We start from the raw sequence: 26179 nt of genomic DNA, 5'->3' as shown, positions 1-26179 counted from the left end.
CTTTAACAGCTCAAAGGAGCTCGTTTGGTATGAAAACACTTCCACTTCTATGCGCATGACCAAAAAAAAAACAGTCAGACTGTCCTGGATTCTAGAAAACAAGATATATGGGAATATAAAATATTATTTTTTTTATGCATTTTAATGTTCAATAGAAATCTGTCAACACTGTATCTGAAACTGCCTCAGGAGATAAAAATACTGATAAATAGGATCAGAGGTGTCTTCATATAGTCTTAAAGAGATTTTTTTGCTGAGATACTGAAAGATGATAACAAATACACAGAATCAGGTAAATATATTTCAAAGAAAGGATGAAATTTTTAAGCTGACTGAAAACCCAAGTATAATATTTCATTCAGTCTCAGATATTATATTCATACTTGATGAATGTCAATGATTTTGTATTTTCATGTTTCCTTTATGTAGTATACAGAAAAGGTAATCTTCAACTGATCTTCAGTCTTCGAGATCCCTCCATGCATAAGAAAAGTGATAAAATTCAGTTTGAGTCTTTATGGATTTTTATAGAGAAAACTGTAATTTCCTATGGTGAACAATATTAGTAGCAACCCTTCATTCCTACATGCAAGGCCTTCCGATGAATAAGTAGAGTTCCAATGAACAACTACTCCACTAACAGACTTTGGAAAGCTGTATTGTTCTTTCTTATTTTGTGTATGATTTGTTTTGTGCAAGTGATCTCACAAGCTACATCTTGAATCCAGCTATTAATTTTACATTTTTCTCTCAAGCAACAATTTGAGTTTCTGTTCTGAAATGTGAAAAGAAGGAAATAGTCTGTCTGAAAATCTTATCCCTGAAATGATAAAGCATGTTAAAATATTATACATGAATATGAAATGTTTTTAAATACTTTTTTAAAAAATGCTGCTAATGTCAATTTGATGGTCAAAAGCTGGTGCGGACCTGTGACTGCCTGTGTAAAAAATTTTGCCATCCACATGCAGTTACAAGTGTCTTTCTATGTATCTTTCATGGTGAATTATGTGCATCTTCATACTCTTTAAAGACAATTTTTTGTTTATGCTGATAACATGCTGTATGTATAGCCCAATATTTCATTTTTAACTGTTTAAGTCTGTTGTAGGTTTAAGAACCATAAAGAAGAAAAGTCCTCCAGGGACTAGGTAGCCCAGGAGGTGGACACCAGGAAAAGTGTAATCTGTGTTATTTCATTCCCATCATGCCTGCATCTCCCCTGTACAACAGTCTGTTCTCGCCCTTTTCACCCTTCTCTCTCCAGGCATTGCGGTGGCTCCCATTTCTGGTTTGCGGGGGAGTAGGGCTTCAAGTTGTCAAGAAAATTTCTCGCTACACAAAATGGCCTGGGGTGGAGGGAGGCCTTGAGACATTCTGGCTTGCTCCATCTAGTGGGGGGGAGCAGTTGTCAGCCTGTTTAGGGGTATTGAGGCTTGGTGTTCAGGCCTGGTTGGGACGAAGATTTTGGAAGGTGATGGTCTGATACGTCTTGATAATGAGATCTCTCATAGGTCGGAAAGAACTGTGCCAAGGTTAAATATGAATTTATGTATTTTGTATGTTTTTGTACTGTTGTATATAGTTGTGAATAGTATTTCCATTTAACTTTCCAGTTCTGTGTGTGGAGTGTTTTGCACTTCTTTAGGGACAGGTAAAACAGCTTCTGTCTGCTCAACTTAAGACAAAGTCACAAGAAAATATATTAATATGTATGTCACATATATGTGTATTTCTGCAACAAGTGTGCATTTTGCTTGTGTGGATAGGACTTCCCAGGATTTTAAAGAATACACTGAAACTTTCCTCTGGCTGTTGAACCAGAAATCCTCAGAATGCATGGGAATGCCGATTTAGTGTTTCAGGTTTGTAGGCTTTTCTTAAATTCATTTCTAAATAAATTATGTTAAATGAATTCTACTCCATCGCTTAAAGGGCAAATTTGATTTAGCAATGATGGTTTGTTAAGCGAAACAGTGAGGAGGAATGGCTGTAGTGCTCATTAGATCTGGCTTCTCTCATGTGGGTATGTAACACAGCATTCATGGACATTCTCTTCAATCCATTTCCTATCAACTCATATTTTAAGGAACTATTTATTATTTATACATTGTAGGTTATATACTAATGTATATGCTATCCATACGTTTGCACAAATCAATCACTTTTCATGGGCTAGTGGTTTTATACTTTCAAATTTCACAAAGGAACATTTTAAAGGAATATTAAGAAGCTATTCGGATCCAAGTTCTCTAATGTTGTATTTGTTAAATCTTACTCATTTTTCCTAGGGGAAACCTAGTAATCCTTTAAAATCTGCTTAAGTAGGACATCTGTAGCAGCTGAACCAAAATAATGTTATACGCTTAGAAACACTCAGGATAAAAAAGTTTGAAATTTTCAATATGAACTAATGGATGCATAAATAACAAGGGGGGAAATATTAATTTATGCTTAAGGTTCTGGGGCAGAATTGCAGTGATTTCGTACTTCATTGTGCCACAGATCTTCTGGGTAAATAATTTGATGTCTTTTTGTCTTTACTTTCTTTTATCAGACTATGGATAGAGAGATGTAGCTTCTTTCTGCATCTGTTATATTTAATTTGAAAACTCTTCAGGTTGATTGTAGGCAGCCAAGAACATAAAAAACTAATTTTAGTTGTTTTCTCTGAGTGCTTTTCTGTCTTCAGTCATGACAAGCCATGAGTTTAAAGTATCCTTCTGAATAACCTGATCTACCATACATCTGCAAGTTTCAACAAGATTTGTAACGATTTGAATTACAATTCTACATCTATCTGACATTAAAATACCATTTCCTTTGCAAAGATAGTATCACCTTCAACTTTCAGAAGCATTTTGTGAACAAATCAGTTTACTTACACGTTGGCTCTCTGTTCAGGATAAAAACCTCCACCTTGTGCCAGTAGTATAATATGGACCTGTTCTAGTTAAAGATGTCCCTGCTTACTGCAGGAGTTTGGACTAGCTGCCCTTTAAAGGTCCTTTCAATCCAAAGCATTCTGTGATAGCATTAATTACAGAAACTAGATTTCTATATCAATAAATTGAAGTAGTAGGAAAGTAAAGGAGTTCTCTACCCCTAAAATACAGGGAAGGTAAAGAAGGTAATATTTAGTAAACTTCATTCCTCTGGGCTTGAAACGAGGATTTAATAACATCTAGTACTAAGACAATTAAGTAAAAGCTTTAAACTTATAACTCATTTCCCAGTGCTTAAAGTCTCATTCAGGATTATATATAAGGAGTTTAATGCAAAATTAGAAACACACTCAGAAGAGCAGCCTTCTTTATGTAGGAAACAGTGAAAATTGTCCTTAAAATTATCAGCATAAAATATTAATTCTAATTTTAAAACTTTAATTTTAAATTTAAAACTTTAATTTTAAGCATCTGTCTTGAATTTAAATAGCATTCATAATCTACAATTAAATGGAATAGATGTTGTGGAGAATTAAGAAGAAATACTGTATATTAATTCCTGGTAATGAAATTTAGGAAATATATGTTTTCCTGTGTAGTTATTCTTTCTCTGAACAGCTGGGAGCAAGTAGAAAGTTGATGCAGAACAGCAGAACTAAATTTTGGATCAAGCCATGTAAATAAGATCATAATCCTAAATATTCTGTGGAAGTATTTGCTATGAACAAAGGAAAAAAAGAAGAAAAGACAAGATGAGGCTTTCGGTGAAAAGTGCTCTGAAGGATTCCTATTTTGTTTTCCTCTATCCAGTGTAAAAGCATAAATAATTCAATTATAATAATCCTTGGGTTACAGCCAGGAACAACAGCACAAGGTCCAGGACAAAGCAATGACAAAATTCTTCAATCACTTGCTAGCATTATCTTCTCCAAACTTCCTGGTATTACAGTATCATTTCTATTCTCTTTAGCGCTGCTTTTCTATATTGTGAAGATTGTTGATTAAAAAGAGTAAAAATTTGATGACTAATGAACTTGCTTCTAACAAAAGAAGTCTTGTAACAGTCCTACCTAATGAAATAGTAAATGTGTCTATAACACAAAAAGATTAAACTTTTGATAGACATTACAATTTTCTGTACTCTGCTGGAAAAAGGGAAAACCCCCTGATTGTTATTTGTGATTAACCCATGGAAGTTGCTGTATCATTAAGCAACACATTCTCATTTGTGCTTCTGACATCCTCACAAATGTGTTTTGACTAGTAGATATAAAACACAAAGCAGATTTTTTTAAAGAGAAAATTGTTCTTTTGCTCAGTATAGACAACTCTGCAAAGCATAAACATTTGGGAATAAGTAGTAAGTAAGACCTTTAAGCAGTATCCAATTTCATATTGAACTAGATCTTTTTCAGCTTTAAACAGATAAGGTGCCCAGAGGTATGAAAGGAAAGGCTGCCCAAAATTTGCTGTCTAGTAATTTGGAATGAAATCTAAAATTTGCACAGAGCACACACTGAAAAGTCTGCTATCATTACCACTATGCTAGTCAAGCTTGTTTCTGGAGAGCTGATTTCAATCTGCTGCCATGCTTCGAGGCAAAGACCTCTGGGCAGGAAGAAGAACATGTTAAAGCATGGCCCCTGTGGCACATGCAGTAGTCAGCAGCTCCACAGCTTAAGCCTTCCATGTCATGATACTGCACCAGTCTAATCTATCTGGTGCTATTCTTTTCCTTTCTTCTTTGAATAGCATGTGCTTAATGAGCACTCTCCCAGGTATGCAGTCTAGCAGATTCCTGGCAGCACCATTCCAATCTACACTGACATCACTTTAAGATAATTAGAGACCAAAGACTCTAGCTGTCCTCACTATTACCACAAATACCACTTGTCTTTCAACATCCCCTGCTGAGAACCTGAAACTCTTCGGTCTTTTCTGCTGCTATTACCTCTGCTTGTGCAGGAGTATACTGGGTCACTTAATCCCAGAGAACATTCATTTTAAATTTAGCAGCAGCAGGAATTTAGTGGAGAGATTTGGTACAGCGGTAGCATGCAGTGGGCACATTCTCAGAGAACCCAAAGGACTTTGACAAAGAGCTCAATTCAAATGTTGGGTTTGGAGGTGGGCAAATGCTTGAGTTTGTATTTAAAACACACTCCTAAAATCTCAGCTTCTGCTCAGGGTCTTGTCCACCCTGTTATTAAGGTAGAAATTTTCCTTCTGTTTAGTACTGTGAGCTTGTGCCACATAAAATTTCACACACTTTTACCATGAGAATTTAACAATTCTTGCAAATAATTATAAAATTGGAAGCTTTCAGAACCAGCAAAAAGATTTGTGCCTCATCGATGACTTTCTTGTGAAGTCCAACTATCTGAAGATTCAGAGCACTGAGGAAATCTATTATAAAAATACTCAGGTCATATGCAGAACCATTCACATTAGGCACAAACATGTTTTATATTCTCAGTCCTTTTGAATACATACAAGGACCTGTTAATTCAATAAGCTGTAGAAACAAATTTTAATTTAGAAAGGCATAGTCAGATCACAGACATTATCAACCACCCTGATACCTGTGACTGTGTGGTGCCACACATCGAGGCACCAGCAGTCCAGTTCTTGGAATGCATTGATAATAATTTCCTCTCTCAAGTGGTAGAGGAGCTGATGAGGAAAGGTTCTATGCTGGACCTTGTTCTCACCAACAAGCCAGGGATGGTGGGTAATGTGAAGCTCAAGGACAACCTTGCCTGCAGCAACTGTGAAATTATTTGATTCATGATCTTTGGAACAACAAGTGTTGTATAGCAAGCTCTCTATCACGGACTTCAGGAGAGCAGATTTTGAACTCCTGAAGGACCTGCTTAGTAGGATACTATAGGATAAAGTCTTGGAGGGGAGAGGGGACCAAGAAAGCACGTTAGTATTCAAGGATCACCTCCTCCAAGCCCAGGAGCCATGCATCCTGGACTGTTACTTGCAATAAGAAAGCCTGCAGAGAGTGGAAAATGGGACACATACATGTGCATGAACATGCACATCACTTTGCTATTCGTAATTTTGTAACAACAATGGTTATTTCAGGCATAAATGCAGTAAGCAGGGGCATCCTCAACTAGATCAGCTTGTCCCAAGCCCTGTTGAGCCTCACCTTGAATATCTCCAGAGATGGGGTCATCAACCACCTCCCTGGGTAACCTGTTCCAGTGTTCCACTATCTTCATGGTAAAGAATCTGTTCCTGACATCCAATACAAATCTACTCTTCTCTAGTTTGAAGCCATTGCCCCTCCTTCTATCACTGCAGGCCTTTGTAAACAGTCTCTCTCCATCCTTCTTGTATGCCCCCTTCAAGTACAATAAGGTCTCTATTTGGTCTTCCAGGAGCCTCCTCTTCTCCAGGCTGAACAGCCCCAGCTGTCTCAGCCTGTCTTCATAGCAGAGGTGTAGCAGCCCCCTGATCATTTTCATGGCCCTCCTCTAGGCCTGCTCCATCAGGTCCATGACCTTCCTGTATTGAGGGCTCCAGTCCTGGAGGCAGTACTCCAGGTGAGGTCTCACCAAAGCAGAGTAAAGTGGCAGAATCAACTCACTCAATCTACTGGCCACACATCTTTTGATGCATCCCAGGACGTGACTGGCTTTCTGGGCTCCTACTGGTCAGCTCCCTAGCAATATCCTGCTGTTCTGAAAATTAGTGACTTTCCAGGTTGATTTATCCCACCATGCTTTCATCAAAACCTAACACCTGCTTTAAAGTCCCTGCAGCTGCATTGATACCCGGTATTTCACATATACAAGAAATTAAATAATGCTGTGCTGAAAGTACTCAGAGCAAAAATGGTAACAGTAAGTATGTCTTCTACCTTAAATTCTGAGTCTATATGTATGCAAATCTAATCAGGTTTTGGAATGACACAGAATGTTGCCTAGTCCCCTGTTTGGCTAGTTTGAGTGTGTGTTTTTTTTTTTTTATTATGAAGACCTACCATATTTCTTGACATAATGGCTACAAAAATTTACATGATTATGTAATATGACTAAGATAATGTAAGATGATGGGTTGTTAAATGTGTTATTTTGCATGTAAACACAAAAATATGTGGGTTCTTTGCAAAATCTTTTCTCAGTTTTTATCTTTTTTTTAAATTTTGTTTATCTTGTAGTCTTATTAACAATCCTTATCATTGCTTATAATCATTGCTCTTGCAACCATACACTACAAACTCCTGAGAGATACTCTCTTCAGAACAGTTAAGCAACATGTTTTCTTTAGCAGAACATCTGATTCCAGAAGGTCCTGGTTTGCTCCCCTGCTTCTGTCTGCCCTTCTCACTTCTGCAGCAGGTCTGATGCCACCTCTGCCCTCCTGCCTCCCATACCCTATGTACTGATATATGGTCTTTTCTCCCAAATAACTAGCAATAGGACAAGAGGAAATGGTCTCAAGTTGCACCAGGAGAGGTTTAAGACTGGATATTAGGAAGAATTTCTTTACTGATAGGTCAGGCATTTTAGTGTGCTGCCCAGGAAGGTGGTAGAGTCACCATCCCTGGATGTGATAAAAAAATTGTGTAGATACAGCACTTGAGGACATGGTTTAATGGGCATGGTGATGTTGGGTTGATGGTTGGACTTGATCGTAAAAGTATTTTCCAACCTTAATGATTCAACGATCTATACACACATACGCATTGTAGTGAAGGCATCACATGCCCAGAATTATGCCCCCAGATACCAGCTAACTTGTCCCAACATGTTCTGGGAAGTCCCCCCTTCCACCCTCCTTTCAGGAGAGGAGGAAAAAAAGGCTCAGGTGCCAGCCTGTCTCCTAAGGGAATAAACAACTGCAGGCACCTCATCTCAATGGGATGCCTATGCTCTGTCCATCTAAGGGCATAATTCTAGCTTCACCTTTTCTATAGGTGGAAGCAGGTTGTTGGCAAGTGTGCCCATTGGCTAGTCCCAGCCTCGAGTGTCTATAAGTATTGCTCCATTTGTTGCCACATCGCTCTCTCCTTTTGCTTTCACTTATTATGTGACTCGCGATGCATCCACTGTTAAGTCTCCTCACACGCAAGCATAGTGGAAGCCTCTGTGAACAATGGAGCCAGGCCATCGAGCTCACCTCGAGGAACCCACAAAGGATGATCCCGTCACCGAAGGTGCCATAGACCCAGTCAAAAGGGACTGAGGGAAGCCCCGAGAGAGAGGGTAAGCTGTAACCCGGAAGGGGAAGGACTAAGCCTAGCCAGCTAGTCCAGCTTTGCTGCAAGCTAATTAAGTAGCCATAAGCAGCCATAAGCAGAAACGCATCTTGCGTAGCCCCTGCCGTCCGTGGGAGAGAAAGGGAGCCGCCCACTGTATCAAGGCGAAACACCCAGGATTTCCCCGAGGGAAAAGAGAGAGCAAAAGATTATCCTCTCCATTGAAGTCAAGGCAACGGCTGTACCATTATAATTTAAATGGAAAGCAGTCACCCAGAGAAGCGGCAGTCAGCTGACCTCGAGCCGAGCCGAGGGGGGAGCAGCGCGTCACCACACCCCCACCGAAACCCGCCTATGGGAGACCGCCCTCGATCGCAAGGGCCAGCCACTGAAAGGACCTGCCCCTGCTGAGCCGATCCTCTGGTCAGGGAGCCAGCCCCTCCCCGCAAACCACAGGAGGACAAAGAAGCCAAATGTCCTTTCCTGCAGACCGTGGGAGGAGAAAGCCAACCTTGCCCCCCCCGAGCTGGGAGGAAGAAAAAAAGTCGCCGCCTGAACGGGGCCAGCCTCGGGCAGAAAGCAGATACCCAGCGAGCCCGCGTGATCCGGCAATTTGTCTCGCTGCATGTATCTTTCATGTGTATAACATATAGTAACGTTCTATTCAAAGCGCCCGCACGTAGCCGCGTGATATTTCCAGCTTAACCTGCCTCGTGACAACATTATAAATATCGCTATACCTAGCTAGCAGCTGCAAGCGCCTTGTCGAGTCTCCATCTAGTGGACTAGAGGCAGAACTGCACCCTTTTGTTCCCTTAATTAGAAATTGACTGTAAATATTATAATTGGGTATGATTGTAAATACTAAATCAGTTATGGTCTATATTATTACAACTGTGCATCTGAATCAATATATATAAAGTTATTAATAGAATATTCATAATAATAATAATTTCATAACTCATGTTTTCATAATTCATAATTAATAATCACCATCCTCTATCCCTATTCCCCCTCTCCACAACACGCATGGAGGGAAAGGGTGAAAGAACTGCTTGAATATAACAGGAGGAATATGAAGAAGTTGTCCAAGAAGTCAGGGATCAGCTTAGGAAAGCTAAGGCTCAGACGAAATTAATTCTTGCTAGGGACATCAAGGGTAACAAAAAAAGTTTTTATGTCAGTTGCAAGAAGAGGAACAGGGCAAGTGTGGGCCTCTCTGGAAGGATATGGAAGATCTGGTCACAAGGACATGGAGAAGGCTGAGGTACTCAATGACTTTTTTGCCTCAGCCTTCAATGATAAGAGCAGTAACCACACCATCCAAGTCACAGAAGGGAAGAACAGGGACTGGAAGAATGAAGATCTGCCCATGGTAAGAGAAGGCTGGGTTCAAGACCATCTAATGAACCTGAAGGTGTACAAATTCATGGGACCTGACAAGATCCATCTGCGGGTCCTGAGGAAATTAGTGGATGAAGTTGCAAAGCCACTTCCCATCATATTTGAAAAGTGATGGTGGTCTGGTGAAGTTCCTGCTGACTGGAAAAGCAGAAACAAAACCCCTACCTTCAAACAAGGAGATGAGGAAGACCCAGAGAACTACAGGACAGTCAATCTTAACTCAGTGCCCAGCAAGATAATGGAGCAGATGCTCCTGAAGATTGCCTAGGGCACATGGAAAACAAGGAGGTGGCTGGTGGCAGCATGGCTTCACCAAGGACAAATCCTGCCTGACAAATTTGGTGGCTTTTTATTATGGAGTCACATCAGTGTATAAAGGACAACTGGTGTCATTTTCCTGTACTTGTACAAAGCATTAGACACTGTCCAGCATGATATTGTTTTCTTTAAATTGGGTAAGGAATTGGCTAGATGTCTGCTCTCCAAGAGTTGAAATCAATGGCTCAGCATCCAAATAGATACTTATGATGAGTGGAATCCCTTGAGGATCAGTACTGGGACCAGCACTATTTAGCATCTTTGTTGGTGGCACAGAGAGCAGGATCAAGTGCACCATCAGTAAGTTTGCTGGCAACAACAGTGTGGTACTGTTGGCATGCTAAGGGGAAGGGATGATGTCCAGAGGGACTTTGACAGGCTGGAGAGGTCTGGCCCATGCCAACCTCATCAAGTTCAACAGGGCAAAGTGCAGAGTCCTGCCCCTGGGTCAGGGCAATCTCAATCACAATTGCAGGCTGGGTGATGAGTGGCTTGAAATCAGCCCTCCAGAGATGGACTTGGGAGGTCTGGTTAATGAGACGCTTGACATGAGCTGTCAGTGTACACTGCCAGACCAAAACACCAATTGTGTCCTGGGCTGCATCAAAAAATGTGTGGCCAGCAGGTCAAGGAAGCTGATTCTGCCCCTCTGCTCTACTCTGTATCCAGCTCTGGAGCCCCCAAACACAAGAAGGACATGGATCTGCTAGAGACGTCCAGAGGAGGGCCACAAAGATGGTCAGGGGGCTGGAACACCTCTTCTATGAGGACAGTCTGAGCAAGTTGAGTCTATTCAGTGTGGAGAAGGCTCCAGAGAGACCTTATAGTGATGCCTCAATACTTCAAAGGGCCCTACAGGAAAGCTGAAGAGGGTCTTTTTATAAGGACTTCTGGTGATTGGACAAGGGGTAATGGTTTAAAATGAGATCAGAGTACGTTTAGGTTAGACATTAGGAAAAAGTTCTTTCCATGGGGGTGGCAAGACACTTGAATGGGTTGCCCAGAGAAGTTGTGGATGCCTCATGGCTGTAAGTGTTTAAGATCAGACTGGATGAGGCTTTGAGCAACCTGCTCTAGTGGGAGATGTCTGTGCCCATGGTATTGCAGTTGGAACTAGATGGTTTTTAAGGTCCCTTCCAACTCAAGCCATTATATGATTCTACTATTATTGTTCCTCTTAGAGTTGGGATACTAGGCTTGATGAGTCTGTCTATGCAATTATGGTTATGCTAAAGGTGCTTCAGATGATCTGAATTTAGCCATGAACTTCTAAATTAAGCAAGTAGGATTTAAGTACGCGGTGTTAAACTTTGCAAGTAACATTAACTGAGGTGTTTATATTTCATACTCTTGGATCTCATACAAAATCATAGAATTGTTGAGGTTGTATATTGGTTTCAGCTGGCTGGTCTCACAAGGAAGTGACTTTCAACAGTTGAATGTGTTGGAAGATGAGGTGAGCCTAATGGAATGAATGGAACCTCATAAACAAAATTTCCTAATTTAAATAAATAAATAAATAAATAAATAAATAAATAAATAAATAAATAAAGGCAGGGGAAAATATATCCTACTGACTTATTTACTGAGAAAATATTCCAGTCACTGTCCTAGTAAGAGCCAACACATTGATAGTTTATTTTTGTAAATACAGAATACAGCATCATAAGACTGCAGAGATATGTCTGTCAAATCTGATAAATGAATGTCACAGCCACAGTAAACAAAAATGATGAAACAAATATACAAACCAACAAACTGTTGTAAAGCTTATAGTAATCAATGATAATTTAAATTATTAACAATATCTAGTAGTTCACAAATTCATAGTAAGACATTGATATTAGTGTTAACCTGCAATAAATGTAGTATATGTTTAAATTCTTGTCTACCATTTTTCACAGATCAGGACATAATTACACGTGGCACTAGTCTATAAAATAAGTAACAAAGTTCAATATGTCTAATCTTCAGTACCTACAATCACAGTATCAGGAATAATTAACTCCTGGAATTATTTTCATCCCCTTCTGTATATGTTAGTACATATAAGTACACTTCACTATTTAATTCAAATTATGCAGTAGAATTACTGGCAATATTCGCTTTTAAATTATCATGCTCATCTTTGAAATCCTTATGCAAAATCCTTTGAAACAGCTTCAATAAAATTTGGAGCAGACATGAGTATTGTAAACGTGCAAATAATGGCAAAAAGGGTAAATGCAACAAGGCATAATCTGTCTATAACAGCAGCTGCAAACTTCCACTCACTGCAGATCTCTTCACCCTCATCTTGTTTTCTAAAGCGCATTGCTATGAACTGAACTTCCTCCAAGATCTTCACGATCACTGGTACAGTATCCACTACGACTTTCTTCTGAAGAAGCTCAATATCTTCTGGTAAGGGACAAGTAATCTTTCCACTCTTGCTACCCAGATTATTCATCTGGGAGCAGCATGGATTATCTGCCATGTGGTAGCTGTAGATTGTGTTGCCATTGCTGGACTGGTGCCCAGGTAGGACATCCATCTCCATGCTGTTTAGGCTCAGATGGTGCTTGGGAAAGCTGTACTTGCAAGAGAGAGGTTTTATATTTTCCCCAGGTTTTTTCATTCTTAAAAACCATGCACACCAGTTCAGTAGGATTATGCGGACCTGGAAGAGAGTGATCACAATAGAAATAAAGTGAAATATTCTGCATTTTGAAAGTTTTTGAAATATTTTGTGAATACTATAGTTAGTCTGTATGGTCCTTTAGAACGACTGATTGCATTTTATCCTGTCCAGCTATCTGCTTTCATACGTTTGGGGGTTTTCTTTATCTGACTTCTTCCCAAGGATGACAGATGGTCAACGTCCACCTATCTTATAAAGCAGAAGAGATGTAAAATCTTACTTTACAAAATTATTCTTATTACCTTGAGCAAACTATCCTAGATATCTGTAATTGAGCACATTTGTGAGGCTACAAAATTGACTGCATGGTTTTCAAACATTTCCCAGATCATACAGAACCAGATATACTTAAATATTTGGTAGGCAAATGTCTATATTTGGTTGGAAAACACTTTATACAACAGACTAACAGCCTTTTTTAGCATATTCCCCACTCCCATCCCTATAATGTAAGTCTAAATAAACAGCCTCAGTTGCTGGTTGTTTTGAATGGCTTTTTATTTGAAAACCATTTTAATACTACTTTGAGGAGTTCAGCCACATAGTGAAGTAGGCTTTTATTCAAAAGAGTGAAAATGCATCGGTTAAACTGTGTGGTTCAAAATCTGAACGTGACTGTTAACTGCTGCCGTTTTACCATACTCTGGTGCGCAACTGCGCTGGTGCATCATTAGACCACTCTGACCTGCAGGAGGCAGATTGTGACTCATATTTCTTGTTGAGGTCATCAAATGAACTAACTCCACAGAGTGAATCCCGTGTTTTCACGCAGTGACTTGAACTTCCTACATGTTGTCTGAAATATGAGCCTGAATTCTTATTGTGACTGTTGTTTGCTGTGTAAGGCAGTAAAAAGGCTGTGAAACCTTGGACAGCAAAGCTGCCCAGGGAGGTGGTGGAGTCACCATCCCCGGAGGTGTTCAAGAGGGGATTGGACGTGGCACTTGGTGCCATGGTTTAGATAGGCATGAGGTGTAGGGTGACAGGTTGGACTCGATGATCTTTGAGGTCTCTTCCAGCCTTCTTGATTCTATTCTATTCTTTCTATTCTATTCTATTCTATTCTATTCTATTCTATTCTATTCTATTCTATTCTATTCTATTCTATTCTATTCTATTCTATTCTATTCTATTCTAAATCAGTAAAATCTTGTAATTATAAAGTCCTCAGGTATTACAAAATGGACATTCCAATGTGCTTGTGAGAGTCCACCTGTGAAGACAGGTGTCCTCTTTAATGACTTTATCATTCTGGTTGTAAGTAAAATAATCTGATGTTCAGGAGAGACTGGACATGACCTTTGGTTTCACTTCTGAGCTCTGGCTCTAAACTATAATGCTTCTCCTGTCACTTTGACTGTGTTTGACTCAGGACTACACTTAGCCTCCAAGGTTATTTTAGATAGTGCACAGTGGTAGATGCAGGGAAGAGGAAATTATAGCTAGCACTTTGAGCTGCCACTGAAATTTCAAAAATAAGGAGGAATTAATTGCCACAAATGGGAATAATAATAGCAAAAGCCAAAACCAATGAGCAATGGAAGATGGCTACATGATTTTTAAATTCTGTAGTGTGAGCTCTTCTGTGTCACAACCCGGTGAGATTTTCTATGAGCCTTTCTGCTTCTCTCCTATTAATGAATATTTTATTCTGTATCCTGAAAGACTATTTCCCTGTGCTTCATTTTGTTCTGCCTTCATTGGGGTCTTTAAATATTTCATTATTTACCCCATGATCACCACAGACCAATAGAAAACTATAATGTAGCAGTTTAAAAAAACTGATCCTGTGTTTAGCTGAACCTTCCTAATTACAATGTTCTCTGGAACTGCTTATGAACTCAAAATGGGCAATCATGGAACAAAATAAAGGTTCTAATTACTAGCAACATCTCAGCAGTGTCAGGGGAAAGGGGAGTAAGAAATAGACTCTCCAGTACTTTGAGATTCCAAAATACTAAGCCAAGCAGACTTACTAGAAAATGTTCATATGCTCCCCTTAGCTCTGGAAGGAGATGTGAGTTGAAAAATACCTATTCTACAGGCATGCTACTTTTTCTCTCAAGACAAAGTGTTCACTCCCTTGGGAAATTACATTTGTAAATACAGACAAACTCATTTCCCAGATAAATATAAATACACAGAAGATAACAATACAGATTTTCATTTGCTTTGTTTCCTTGAAAACACAGACACTCAAGAACTAATCTCTTCTTGCCATGCCAAGTAATTCAGGAGATGGCTGCAGCATAGGGTTGTTGGAAAACAGCTCAGGCATGATGGTATTAATCTAAGTTCTCACCTGCATTATCATATATGTGTTTCTGTGAAGGAGGTGCATAGGTGTAGCTACCCTCAGATATGAACAGACTAACCCTACTGTGATCCTTTCCTGAAAGGTCCTCCCCTAACAATAACACAGCTGTATTACTAGCTTCCATCACAGTCACCTGCCTGACCTAGTGCAGAGAGAAAAATCTTCAGCTAAAGCTCTCCTGAAAAGAGTCATCAAAACCTGAGCAAATCTGTGAATGTCCAGATTTAATGCATAACAGAAGACTGAAATGTAACAAACCTGATTTAGGCACAATAAAGATCCAGAGTTCTCTTGCCTTTCCCCACACAACTCTGGAAATCAGGAGGAAGTTTTTTATAATGAGGGTTATGAAATGAGGCCCTGGCGGCGAGGGACCTGGGAGTGCTGGTTGACAACCGGCTGAACATGAGCCAGCAATGTGCCCAGGTGGCACAGGAGGTCAATGGTGTCTCGGCCTGTATCAGGAATAGTGTGGCCAGCAGGAGCAGGGATGTAATTCTGTCCCTGCACCTGGCACTGGTGAGGCCTCACCTCGAGTACTGTGTGCAGTTCTGGGCCTCTCACTTCAAGAAAGATACTGAGGAGCTGGAGCAGGTCCAGAGGAGAGCAATGAGACTGGTGAGGGGCCTGGAGGGAAACTCTTGTGAGGAGAGGCTGAGGGAGCTGGGGTTGTTCAGCGTGGAGAAGAGGAGACTTAGAGGGGACCTTATCACACTCCACAACTAAGTAAAAGGAAGTTGTAGTAAGGTGGGGGTCAGGCTCTTCTCCCAGGCAACTTGTGGCAAGATGAGAGGGCGTGGCCTGAAGCTGTGCCAGGAGAGATTTAGGATGGAAGTTAGGAAGCACTTCCTCATGGAAAGGGTAGTTAGACACTGGAATGGACTGCCCAGGGAGGTAGTGGAGTTGCCATCCCTAGACGTGGATGTGGCACTTAATGACATGGTCTAGTCAAGGTGGTGCTGTTAGGTCACAGACTGGACTTAATGATCTCAGAGGTCTATTCCAGCCTCAATAATTCTGTGAAATACTTCAAGAAGTTGCCCAAGGAGGACTCATCCCTGGAGACACTCAAGGTCAAACTTGATGGGCCCCTGAGCAACCTGATCTAGTTAAAAATGTCCCTGCTCACTGCAGAGGGGTTGGACAAGGTGACCTACAGTGGTTCCTTCCAACCCAACTCTGGCAGTTCAGGCTGGGTGCCTCCTGTTGCTGCCAGATAAGCTACACCTCCGGTGTCCGAGTGTCCAACGCAATAAGGTGGACACAGGAAACGGCGTATTTCTACCCGTAAATCCTGCCCCCTATAAATCCATCTGCAAAGTCATTCTCTTCTCTTTCTTCCCTCTCTGCTTACGTGGAAGATGCTTCCCTGTTGGGTAATGGTGGGGGAGTATCTCAAGGCCTTTTAGGCCTGTCTGGGCCTAATGCCAGGAGGAGAGCCTTTGCTCTTCCTGTGCTTGGTCTCTCCATATGTCTTTACCTGTGCAGCAGTGTTGGTTGTCAGCAGAGGAAGGTTGATGGAGCTGTAACCCACACTTGAAGTTACCCAATCCCAAGCTGCTCCTTAGCTGGACCTTCTTTAGTATGTTTTCCATGCTAGCTCAGCAGACCTTACGAAAAGTGTCAAGTAGGCAGCAGCTCTCATGTCTCAAATAAGTAAGCAGCAAATGTCCTGACTGAACACCTCAGATTTAAACTAATTTCCTGGAAAAAGTCAGCTTTAGCAAGTCATCAAAGTTTGACATAAATGAAGATAGTGTTCTCAGCAGTGGAGTAAGGGAAGAACTGAACACCTAGAAAGTCTAAATATCAACGTGCACATCTCCTCCCTCTCTCAACCATAGACTCATAGAACCATTTTATTTGGAAAAGACCTCTAAGATCACCAAGTCTAAGACCACCATGGTCATTCAACCATGTTCTGAAGTGCAGTGTCCACACATACCTTGAACACCTCCAGGAATGACTCCACCACCTCCCTGGACATCCTTTCCAATGCCTGAATACTCTGTTAGTAATTTTTTTTTTCCAATGCCTCCTCTGGCATACCTTGCTGCCATTTCCTCTCACTCTATCACCCAATACCAGGGAGAAGAGAACAAAGTCACCTTCCTCCAATTTCCTTCCAGGTAGTTGTAGATAGCAATGAGGTCTCCCTTCAGCCTACAGACTAAACAATCACACATCCCTCAGCTGCTCCTCATGAGACTTGTTCTCTAGACCCTTCTCTGGACACACTCCTGCACCTCAATGTCCTTCTTGTAGTGAGGGGCCCAAACACAGTATTTCAGGTGCAGCCTCACCAGTGCTGAGTACAGGGGCACAATCACTTCCCTACTCCTGCTGGCCAGACTATTCCTAATACAGGCCAGGATGTTGCTGCTCTTCCTGACCACCTGGGCACAATACCAGCTTATGTTCAGCTACCTGCGAACCAGCACACCCCAGGTCCTCTTCTGTCAGGTAATTTTCCAACCACTCTGCCCTAAGCCTGTTAGCATTTCATGGGGTTGTGTGACCCAAGTGGAAGGCCCAGCATTTGACCTTGTTAAATTTCATACAGTTACCTTGGCCCACTGATCCAGTCTGTCCAAATCCTTCTTCAGAGCCTTCCTACCCTAAAGCAGATCAACTCTCCCACCCAGTTTAGTGTCACCTGAAAATTTACTGAGGGTATACTCAATGTTAAACAGAACTGGTCCTGGGGAACACCACTTGTGACAGGCCAGCAACGGCATTCACCAAAATTCTTTGTGCCTGGCCTTTCAGACAGTTCTTTATGCCCACACAGCATGAGCCATGAGCAGTCAGTTTCTCCAGGAGGATGCTGTGGGAAACTGAAGGCCTTACTTAAAGTCAAGGTAAATAACATCAACAGCTATTCCCTTGTCCACCAGGGGGGGTCGCCTTGTCATAGAAGGAGGTCACATTGGTCAAACAAGATTTGCCCAACTCATGTTGACTGGGCCAAATCATCTTGTTGTCCCACACATGACACACGATGTCACTCACTCACAACGACCTGCTCCATGACTTTCCCTGGCACCAAGGTCAGACTGACAGGCCTGTAGTTTCCCAGATCCTCATCCAGCCCTTCTTGTAGATGAGTGCCACATTTGCTAACCTCCAGTCCACCAGAACTTCACTAGTTAACTAGGACTGCTGAAAAACAATGGGTAGTGTGGCCAGTAGATCATGGGAAGTTCTGCTCCTCCTCTGCTGTGTGCTCATGAGGCCTCACCTGGAGTACTGTGTTCAGCTCTGGGCACCCCAGGTCAAGAAGGACAAAGAACTACTGGAGAGAGTCCTGTGCAGGGTCATGAACATGATTAAGGGACTGAAACATCTATCATATGAGGAAAGGCTGAGAAAGCTGGGTCTGGTTAGTCTGGAGAAGAGGAGGCTGAGAGGGGGATCTAATTAATGCTTATTAATGAGTGAGTATCAAGAAGATGGAGGCAGACTCTTCTCAGTGGTCCCCAGTGACAAGAGGTAATGGGCATAAACATAGTAAGTTCTATCTAAATATGAGAAGGAACTTCTTTATTTTGAGGGTGGCAGAGCACTGGAATAGGCTACCCAGAGAGGTGGTGGAGTCTCCCTCTCTGGAGACTTTCAAGGCTCACTTGGACATCTTCCTGTATGATTTCTTTTAGGTGATCTCAGTCTGGCAGGAGAGTTGTACTCAATGATCTTAAGAGGTCCTAGCTCCTTGTGGTAGTTTAGGGCTATGCCTTTAAAATTTTTCACAGATCTTGAGCAGAAAGTAGTAAAACTGTAAACAAATCACTATTGGGTGTAAAAAGGAAAATAATGATCATTCTAAGCAATTCCATTGGGAGGATAGCTCCCATAACATTTGGTTCCCAAAACAATCTCTAGTTCAGTTCCTCTCTTCTTACTTCTTCTCTGATACTAATAGGCTTTGCTCACCTTGGCTGCATTGTTTAGTCTGGTATTAACTTCTCTGTTTCTTTCCTTTTCCCTTTGTACAGTGGGGCCAGTGGGAGGCATGGAGGAGGGAAGCTGATACAGATTCTTCCCTGGTCTTTGGCCAGGGGGGGTCCTTGTACTGTTTTGTCACTTCTAAATACCTGTCAATGTTGCAAATACTGTATATTTGTACATATTCATTGCATTCCATTGTAAATTGTCGTTTGGCTGGTACATACAGCTCATTTTGCTTCCAAACTGAGCTAGTCTGACAAAGTTAATGTTGGGGGGGAAATTTTAAACCCACCACACTCATACCATTCTGTGATTCTCTGAAGGTGAGTGTTTAGGCAATGAAACTCATTAAATATTCTAAGGCCTGAAGCTGTTCCCACCAGAGCTGAGTGCCTTCCTTAGTCCAGCAGCTAATTTCATTTAAGCAGGAGGGTTAGAGAATTGTGATAAACTAATGTCTGTCTTTGCCAGGATGAGGAGGGTGTAGGAAGTAAGTAGATGGTAGGAGTATTGGCTGGGGCTGGAATTGCACAGAACAAGATTCAGGTAAGCAATTTCCTTCTTTCTGCAGATGGTATATTTTGGATTCATGGGTTTTAGTAACCAAAAGCCTTTCAAGATGTCTCTGTAAGAAACATCTGACAGAGATGGACAGGAAAAAGATTAAATTAAATTAAGACTTTGCCATGAATCTTAATGACAGAGCCTTGTCCACTTTTGTGGGGTTATGCTCTTCCCTACACGTTTGTCATTCATCTTTTTTTTTAAAAAAAAAATCTCTCAGCCCTTTCATCTTGGATGATCTACAGCTTTCACAGCCTATATATTCTGCACTTCCCAGTAATGCTTTCCAGAGTCTTTGCTTTCTGATGACAGTTTTTTTTCAGTGTAGTTAAGCTACAGACAGTTCAGCCATCAAGCCACTGAAAAATATCCTCAAGTAAGAATTGGTTGCATGCCATGGTTCCAGCCAAGAAAACAAGAGACTAGTAGACAGCAAGAGCTGTCTTGCAGGGCCTGTGAGAAGATTTAGTATGAGATTTTGTGTGTAGGCTCCTCAAGAAGCAGCCAAAGAAATAAAATTGCCTGTAAAGACTATTATGCTACTTCATCTATAGTGGTAAGTATCCCCGTCTGTCACGCGGGAGACCGGGGTTTGATTCCCCAACGGGGAGCCAAGATTGTATTGGGTTTGGCCAAGCTGGAGTTAATTCTCCAGTGCTGTGTTTTGCAGCAGCAGTTGATAACATAGCAGTGTTTTGGCTACTGTTGAATAAGTACCCAGGCTATGTCTTTTCAATGTTTCCCTGCCCCAAGAGTACATTGAGGGATGGGCAGGATCTTGGGAGGGGACATGGCTGAGCTGGCTTACCTGGACTGGCCAAAGAGGTATTCCCTGCCATATGACGTCAGCTCAGATATAAGAATGAAGTAAAAGAAGGAAGTGGGGGGATTGGTCCATGGCGTCTATCCTCCCAAGCAACTACCAAGCTTAGAGAGCCCTGCTTCCTGAGACTGACCATCGTCCTGCTGATGGCAAGCAGAGACTAACATCTCTCTCTTGCTTCCGCGCGGTCTATTGCTTTTGACTATTATTGTTATTAAATTCGCTTCTATCTTATTATTAGCTTTGGTCAATTTCTTTTTTCTTCTTCCTCCCCTCTCCCCCTGTCCATTTAAGAGGGGGAGTGATAGAGCGGCTTTGGTGGGCATCTGGCCTCCAGGCCAGAGACAAACCACCACACCCTGCCCATGTGGGCATCTGAAATAGGTTCACCCAGATTTATGCTCTCGGGTCTTGCTTACATGCAGGGATTGTTGTCTGGACAATTGGGTAATGAGATGGATTGTGACTTGGTTGAAGGAAATAAGTCACAGGGTTGTGATCAATTGGGCAGAGGTTATCTGGAGGCCTGTATCTACTGGAGTCCCTCAGGGGTCAGTACTGGGACCAGTACTATTCAATATATTCATCAACGACCTGGATGAGGGCACAGAGTGCACTGTCAGCAAGTTTGCTGATGACACAAAACTGGGAGGAGTGGTTGACACACTTGAAGTGGTACCATTCAGTGAGACCTGGGCAGGCTGGAGAGCTGGGCAGGGAGAAATTCAATGAAATACAAGAAGGACAAATGCAGAGACTTGCATCTACGAAAGAATAACCCCATGGACCAGTATAGGTTTGGGAAACCAGTGAAGGGGAAAAGGACATGGGAGTTCTGGTGGACAATAGGATGACCACGAGCCAGCAATGTGCCCTTGTGGCCAAGAACGCCAGTGCCGTTCTGGGGTGTATTAGAAGAGCTGTGGTTAGTAGGTAAGAAAAGTTGCCATTCCCTCTACTCTACCCTGGTGAGGCTGTATCTTGAATATTGTGTCCAGTTCTGGGCCCCTCAGTTTAAGAAGGACAGGAAAGAGCTTGAAAGAGTCCAGCACAGAGACAGAAAGGTGCTGAAGGGAGTGCAACATCTCCCTTCCAAGGAAAGGCTGAGGGAGGTGGGTCTTTTTAACTCAGAGAAGAGGAGACTGAGGGGTGACCTCATTAGTGTTTATAAACACGCGAAGGACAAGTGTTGGGAGGATGGAACTAGGCTCTTCTCAATGATGCCCAATGACAGGATAAGAGGCAACAGATGCATATGGAACTGTGAGGGTGACAGAACATGGGAGCAGGCTGCCCAGAGAGGTTGTGGAGTCTCCTTCTCTGGAGACCTTCAAAACTCACCGGGATGAATTCCTGTGTGGCTACTCTAAGTGATCCTGCTCTGGCAGGGGGGTTGGACTTAGATCTTTCTAGGTCCTTTCCAACACCTAACATTCTGTGATTCTGTGTTAATCCAGAATTCACCTGCTCTGTTGTCTTGAAAGTAAGGTAATGTTAAATGATAGAGCACTGTTAGAAATAATTATTAGTATGTTTAAATAGCACTGGAATTTTTTTCTTTTTTTTTTTTTCCGAATTTGCATTTATGCTTTCATTTATTTTTGGAGAGCTAAAATTTGTTCTGTTCCAGGCTGACATTGGTAACCATGTGACATTCAACATAGTGTCAAGATAATTGTCTCACATGACAAATGTGGTGAATGAGGTACCAGAGGATGCTGTACAGTCAGATTTCTGTGAAACTAAGGTAGGCAGATAATTGACAGTGATTATTTGTATATGCTTCTGCTTTTATTCCTTTTGGTTTTGGTAAACACAAAGCATAGCTTGCTTATTCTAAAATCTGTTCTCAGGGGAGGAAGAGAGAGGGGAAAAGAAAACCAAAAAAGGCACAGTTTTCTTTTAACTTGAAAATTTAAAGGAAATGCATTCCTCTTGAAAGACAGACCTCACTAAGCAGAGTCTGCTGCTGTAGAGAAAGGAGAGTCTTCATACTAATGCACTAAGAACTGATGGGATAGCAACAGGCAAAACTGATTTTCCACAAAGACAAATGGGTGTGGCTTCAACAGAAGGCAGATTTCCAAGCCAGGGAAGTCCAGAAGTATCATCAGCACAGGCAGATCAAGGCCAACAGTGTTGCCTTTCTGTTTCTGCTGGTGGTACAGTAGCAGTGAGCTCCAAGCTGTGAAAATCGTATCTGAGTTCTGTATTCAACACCCTTACTGGGCTCAGGCATTTGGGTTCCTGATCTCCCAGAAACACAGAGATCCAGACCATAAAACTAGAATATCAACAAGACAGAAGTAAACTGGGTTCACTTTCTCTCTTTGTTTTGGGTGATTACAGCTCTGTAATGAGTTGCACTGAGAACCTCTGTAAAGGAATAAGCCAGATAAACTGCCTAGCAGAGGAGAGTAAATGTTTAATGTTTGAAATGTCACATTTTAGCAGTACTGGTGTTTGCTGAATAAGAAATCAAAGGTATTGCCTACAGTGTTAGGACTTGCAAAGTGAGTGCTGAGCAAGATTACGCAGCTATGACTTAACTACCCCATCTTAAGTCTAAATAATTTTTTTTAATAATGCATACATTTTTGACAGACAACTAAATTTGCTGTGTTTGTTCTCTCCCTCCAATAACAAACGTGTCAAGCACGCTGTCTGCAGCTGACTCTTCGAAACAACTTCTGCCCCTCATCTACAAATAGTTTACTATAGCTTTTAGAGATTCGTTCTTCTTTCTATAGACTCCTGAATATTTGCCAACAAAGCTGCTTACCCATTTGGGCATCTTTCCTGCTTGTGGGTCGTGATGATGGAACTGCAGAACCAGCACCGTTACCACCACAGACAAACCGACAATGACCATGATACTAGCAAAATACTGGGCTGCAAGTAAAAGAAGAACTTGGTTATGAGGGAAAACAAACAAACAAACAACAAACAAACAAACAAAAAGCCCGACAAAAAAAAAAAAGTCAAAAAAAAAAAAAAAAAGCAATGAATATTCCTTGTCCATGCCTCAAGATCGCCATCTGAGTAGTAATGCATCACATCCAAACACCCTCTTCTCTGGTCCTTCACCCTGAAGCATTTGAGGCATTTGAAGTTTTTGATATACATGTTCAGCCCCCTCCTGTCCAGCTACAGAATAACCAGAACCAGTGCAAGGTGTGAACTGCTTGGGTTTTTTTCCATGAGAAGAATGTAGGACCTCCAGCTAAGGACGACCTCCCTAACTTCTGCCAGGACAGTGAAAAGCTGACCTGACCAGATCCACTGAACACTAGCATCCCCAGTTCTGGGTGTCCCACAGCAGAGATGCTGAAGGGAAAAGTTGCCTTCATGGTGTCACTGGACGCCTGAAAGAAGTGTCACTAGACTCCTTTCCTTGCCCATCACTGCTCACAAGGAATTAGGCATTTTTTTCAGCACCCTTCTTAGCCTTCAAGAGCACTTCCTTTGGGTCCTGCAACAGCATGCTATGCCCTTGCTGAGTGCTAAATTTAAGCCTGCCACACAAGAAAGAAATCAAGATTCTGAAAGCCAGAAATGGGACTTGCAAATATATATCCTAAGTGGTAGTACAGTTAGTTAATATTTTAAATAGAAACAGGCATATTTGCTCTCATTCCTAGACTTTTCCTTTCTTTGGCATTGCAGATGACTTTGCAGAAGGGCAGAATTCAGCTTCTGAAAGACTGCTGTGATGGAAATTGGACTCTGAGAATATCTTGTTCCCCCCAAAAAAGGAGAAGGATAGGAGAAATCAAGCTGCTGGGCCAGGGGTAGATACTTACTGACATGAATGCAAGTCCCAGAAAGCTGAGTGAGCGCAGGGAACAAACATAATGACCTAGTCTGCCCAGCTGAAATGTTTCTTGGCACAAAGAGGATCTGCACCACTGTCGGAAGCAAAGCTCTATCCATCACCTTACAGTGTAGAGGAGCAGCAGAGTCCTATTGTTCAAAGGTGTTGAGCACCCTGCTGCTATTTCTAAGCCAGGTTTTGTCACAGGCTCTTTACAGAAAAGAAGTTGGCTTGTTCTTAACATGTTTTAGCACAACAGTCAGTAGGTATACAGAAATGGGAGTCCATTGAAGGGGGGGAGTTGCACATGCAGACTGAGAGAGTCTCTGCTCAGCATAGCTTTACAAAAAGACACAGAATGTAGAGAACATACCAAGGAGTGGGGGAATCACATTGCAGAGATGTAGAAAAAAAAAAGTATCTTGCCCCTCCTTGTGACCTGTTTGGGCTAAAAGGTGCTTCATTTAATGTAAATGGAAGTTGAGGTCAAAGAAGAGAGGCCTTATCTAAGAACTGGGAAATTATTTCCACATTTCTTTGCAAATATACCAGACCTCAGAAGCTAATTCTTTACTTGGTGTAATGTTACATCAGCTTTCCTTTGGTCCCCCATAAAAGACACTCCAAATATCATCTGTGAGAATTTCCTATGTTACTGCAATTTATTACCTAAATCTTTAAGTCAGAAAGCAAGAAAATGTAAGAGGTACAACATATTAGGCACTAGTAGGTTTGTACTGGCAAAGGCTGGGAGTATTCATCCAGGTCCAGGTGTGGATGCATATTTGTTTTTAAAAAACAGACCTTAAGAAAATAATGCAGATTTTTAAAGTGTGTTGAGTCATCTTTTTAGAGCATCTCTCTCCCACACGCATGAAGACCAACAGCAGTGGCTTTTCTGCAGACCAGCAATGGTCTACTTAAAGATCAAATTACTTGCATCCTTGAATCTACAGAAGCATTGTTTATTCTTGTAACCTGATGTTAACCAAACTGATTCTCCAAAAATTGAATCTTACTTTTCCTTACATGCATTCCTGAGGATTTTCAACCAAACCAGAGATCACAATGACAGAGATCACATGGCACTTAAGGACATGGTTTAATGGCCATGGTGGTGTAGGTTGATGTTTGGACTTGATAATCTTAGAGGTCTTTTCCAATCAAAACAATTAAATGATTATATGAAAAACTGTGATCATGACCTGGTATATCCAGTTCATCAGCTAAAATATTTAATTTGGGACTACCTATAAAATCACTGTGGATAGACTATGTCTGTCAGAGTAAGGATAGGGTTTTCAGAGCTCAAGAGTGTGTAAAACCTTATAGCCCAGCTTTGAGCACTTGCTAAACAGGGACTTCTTGGATGCAGAAGCCAAATGGGTGAGCAATTTTCCCCTGCCAATCTGGAGTGAAGCAAGGAATTAGGAGCAGATCTTTAAACTAAGAAAACCATGGAAGGGAGGTTAAATGGAGAAATGTGAAAAAACAAGGGTGATGGGAGGCAAGAGCAAGAAAAACCTCAGAAATTGTGAAACAAAGCAGAGGGACTCATCTCCAGTGTGAACAAATGCATGAAGTCTGGGAAACATGCAGGGGCAAATGGAACTCTGCATGTGGTCATGAAACAATAACTACCATGTACACCTCTTCAGGGGAAAGACAGAGAAGACAACTCGGGTTGCCCTCTACATGATAGAGCCACTCAGCTGTAATGGACTCCTTTGTGGGATGAATGAGATCTCTGGAGAACTTGGGGATCAAATTCAGTGAAGAAGACAATGAGGATGATGGTGTGGTGGGAGTGTGTTAGAGACCACACAAACACGGGGGATATGTCAATAAAGCCTTCTTAAAGCAACTCAGGGAAGCTTCTGTATCACAGATCCTGGTTGTCATGGGGGCTTGGACCTGTTGGAAAGGAAACGTGGTAGGATGCAAGCAGTTGAGGTTTTCTGAAATATATCAGAAGTACAGGACAGGCAAAACAGAGGTGGTGCACAGGTGGCTCTGCTCTTCAGTAGTAAGGAAAAACTGACCTAGGACGTAGTTATTACAAAATAGTGGCATTCAATACTATGAAGAATCAGAGCAGCAGATTATTTGACTTCAGGTGAGCAGATTTCTCATTTTTCAGGGAACTAGTAG

At 41.7% G+C, this 26179-nt stretch overlaps 1 protein-coding gene across 1 annotated transcript in view; it reads right to left on the bottom strand.

Annotated features, from left to right (window-relative positions):
* Window positions 1–12019: 12019 nt before the first annotated feature.
* LOC128979546 (neuronal acetylcholine receptor subunit alpha-7-like) overlaps window positions 12020–26179 on the bottom strand; it is a 63805-nt gene continuing 49645 nt past the window's right edge. The window contains exons 9-10 of the mRNA XM_054397835.1: window positions 22997–23106; window positions 12020–12541 (exon numbers count right to left, since the gene is read on the bottom strand). Coding sequence (XP_054253810.1) covers window positions 12020–12541; window positions 22997–23106 — 632 coding nt within the window. The remainder of the gene's footprint in view (window positions 12542–22996; window positions 23107–26179) is intronic.

Source organism: Indicator indicator, chromosome Z (assembly GCF_027791375.1).
Source record: "Indicator indicator isolate 239-I01 chromosome Z, UM_Iind_1.1, whole genome shotgun sequence".
Lineage (NCBI taxonomy): Eukaryota > Metazoa > Chordata > Aves > Piciformes > Indicatoridae > Indicator > Indicator indicator.
Note: the sequence above shows the minus strand (reverse complement) of the source record. Positions and strands in the feature narration are given on the sequence as shown.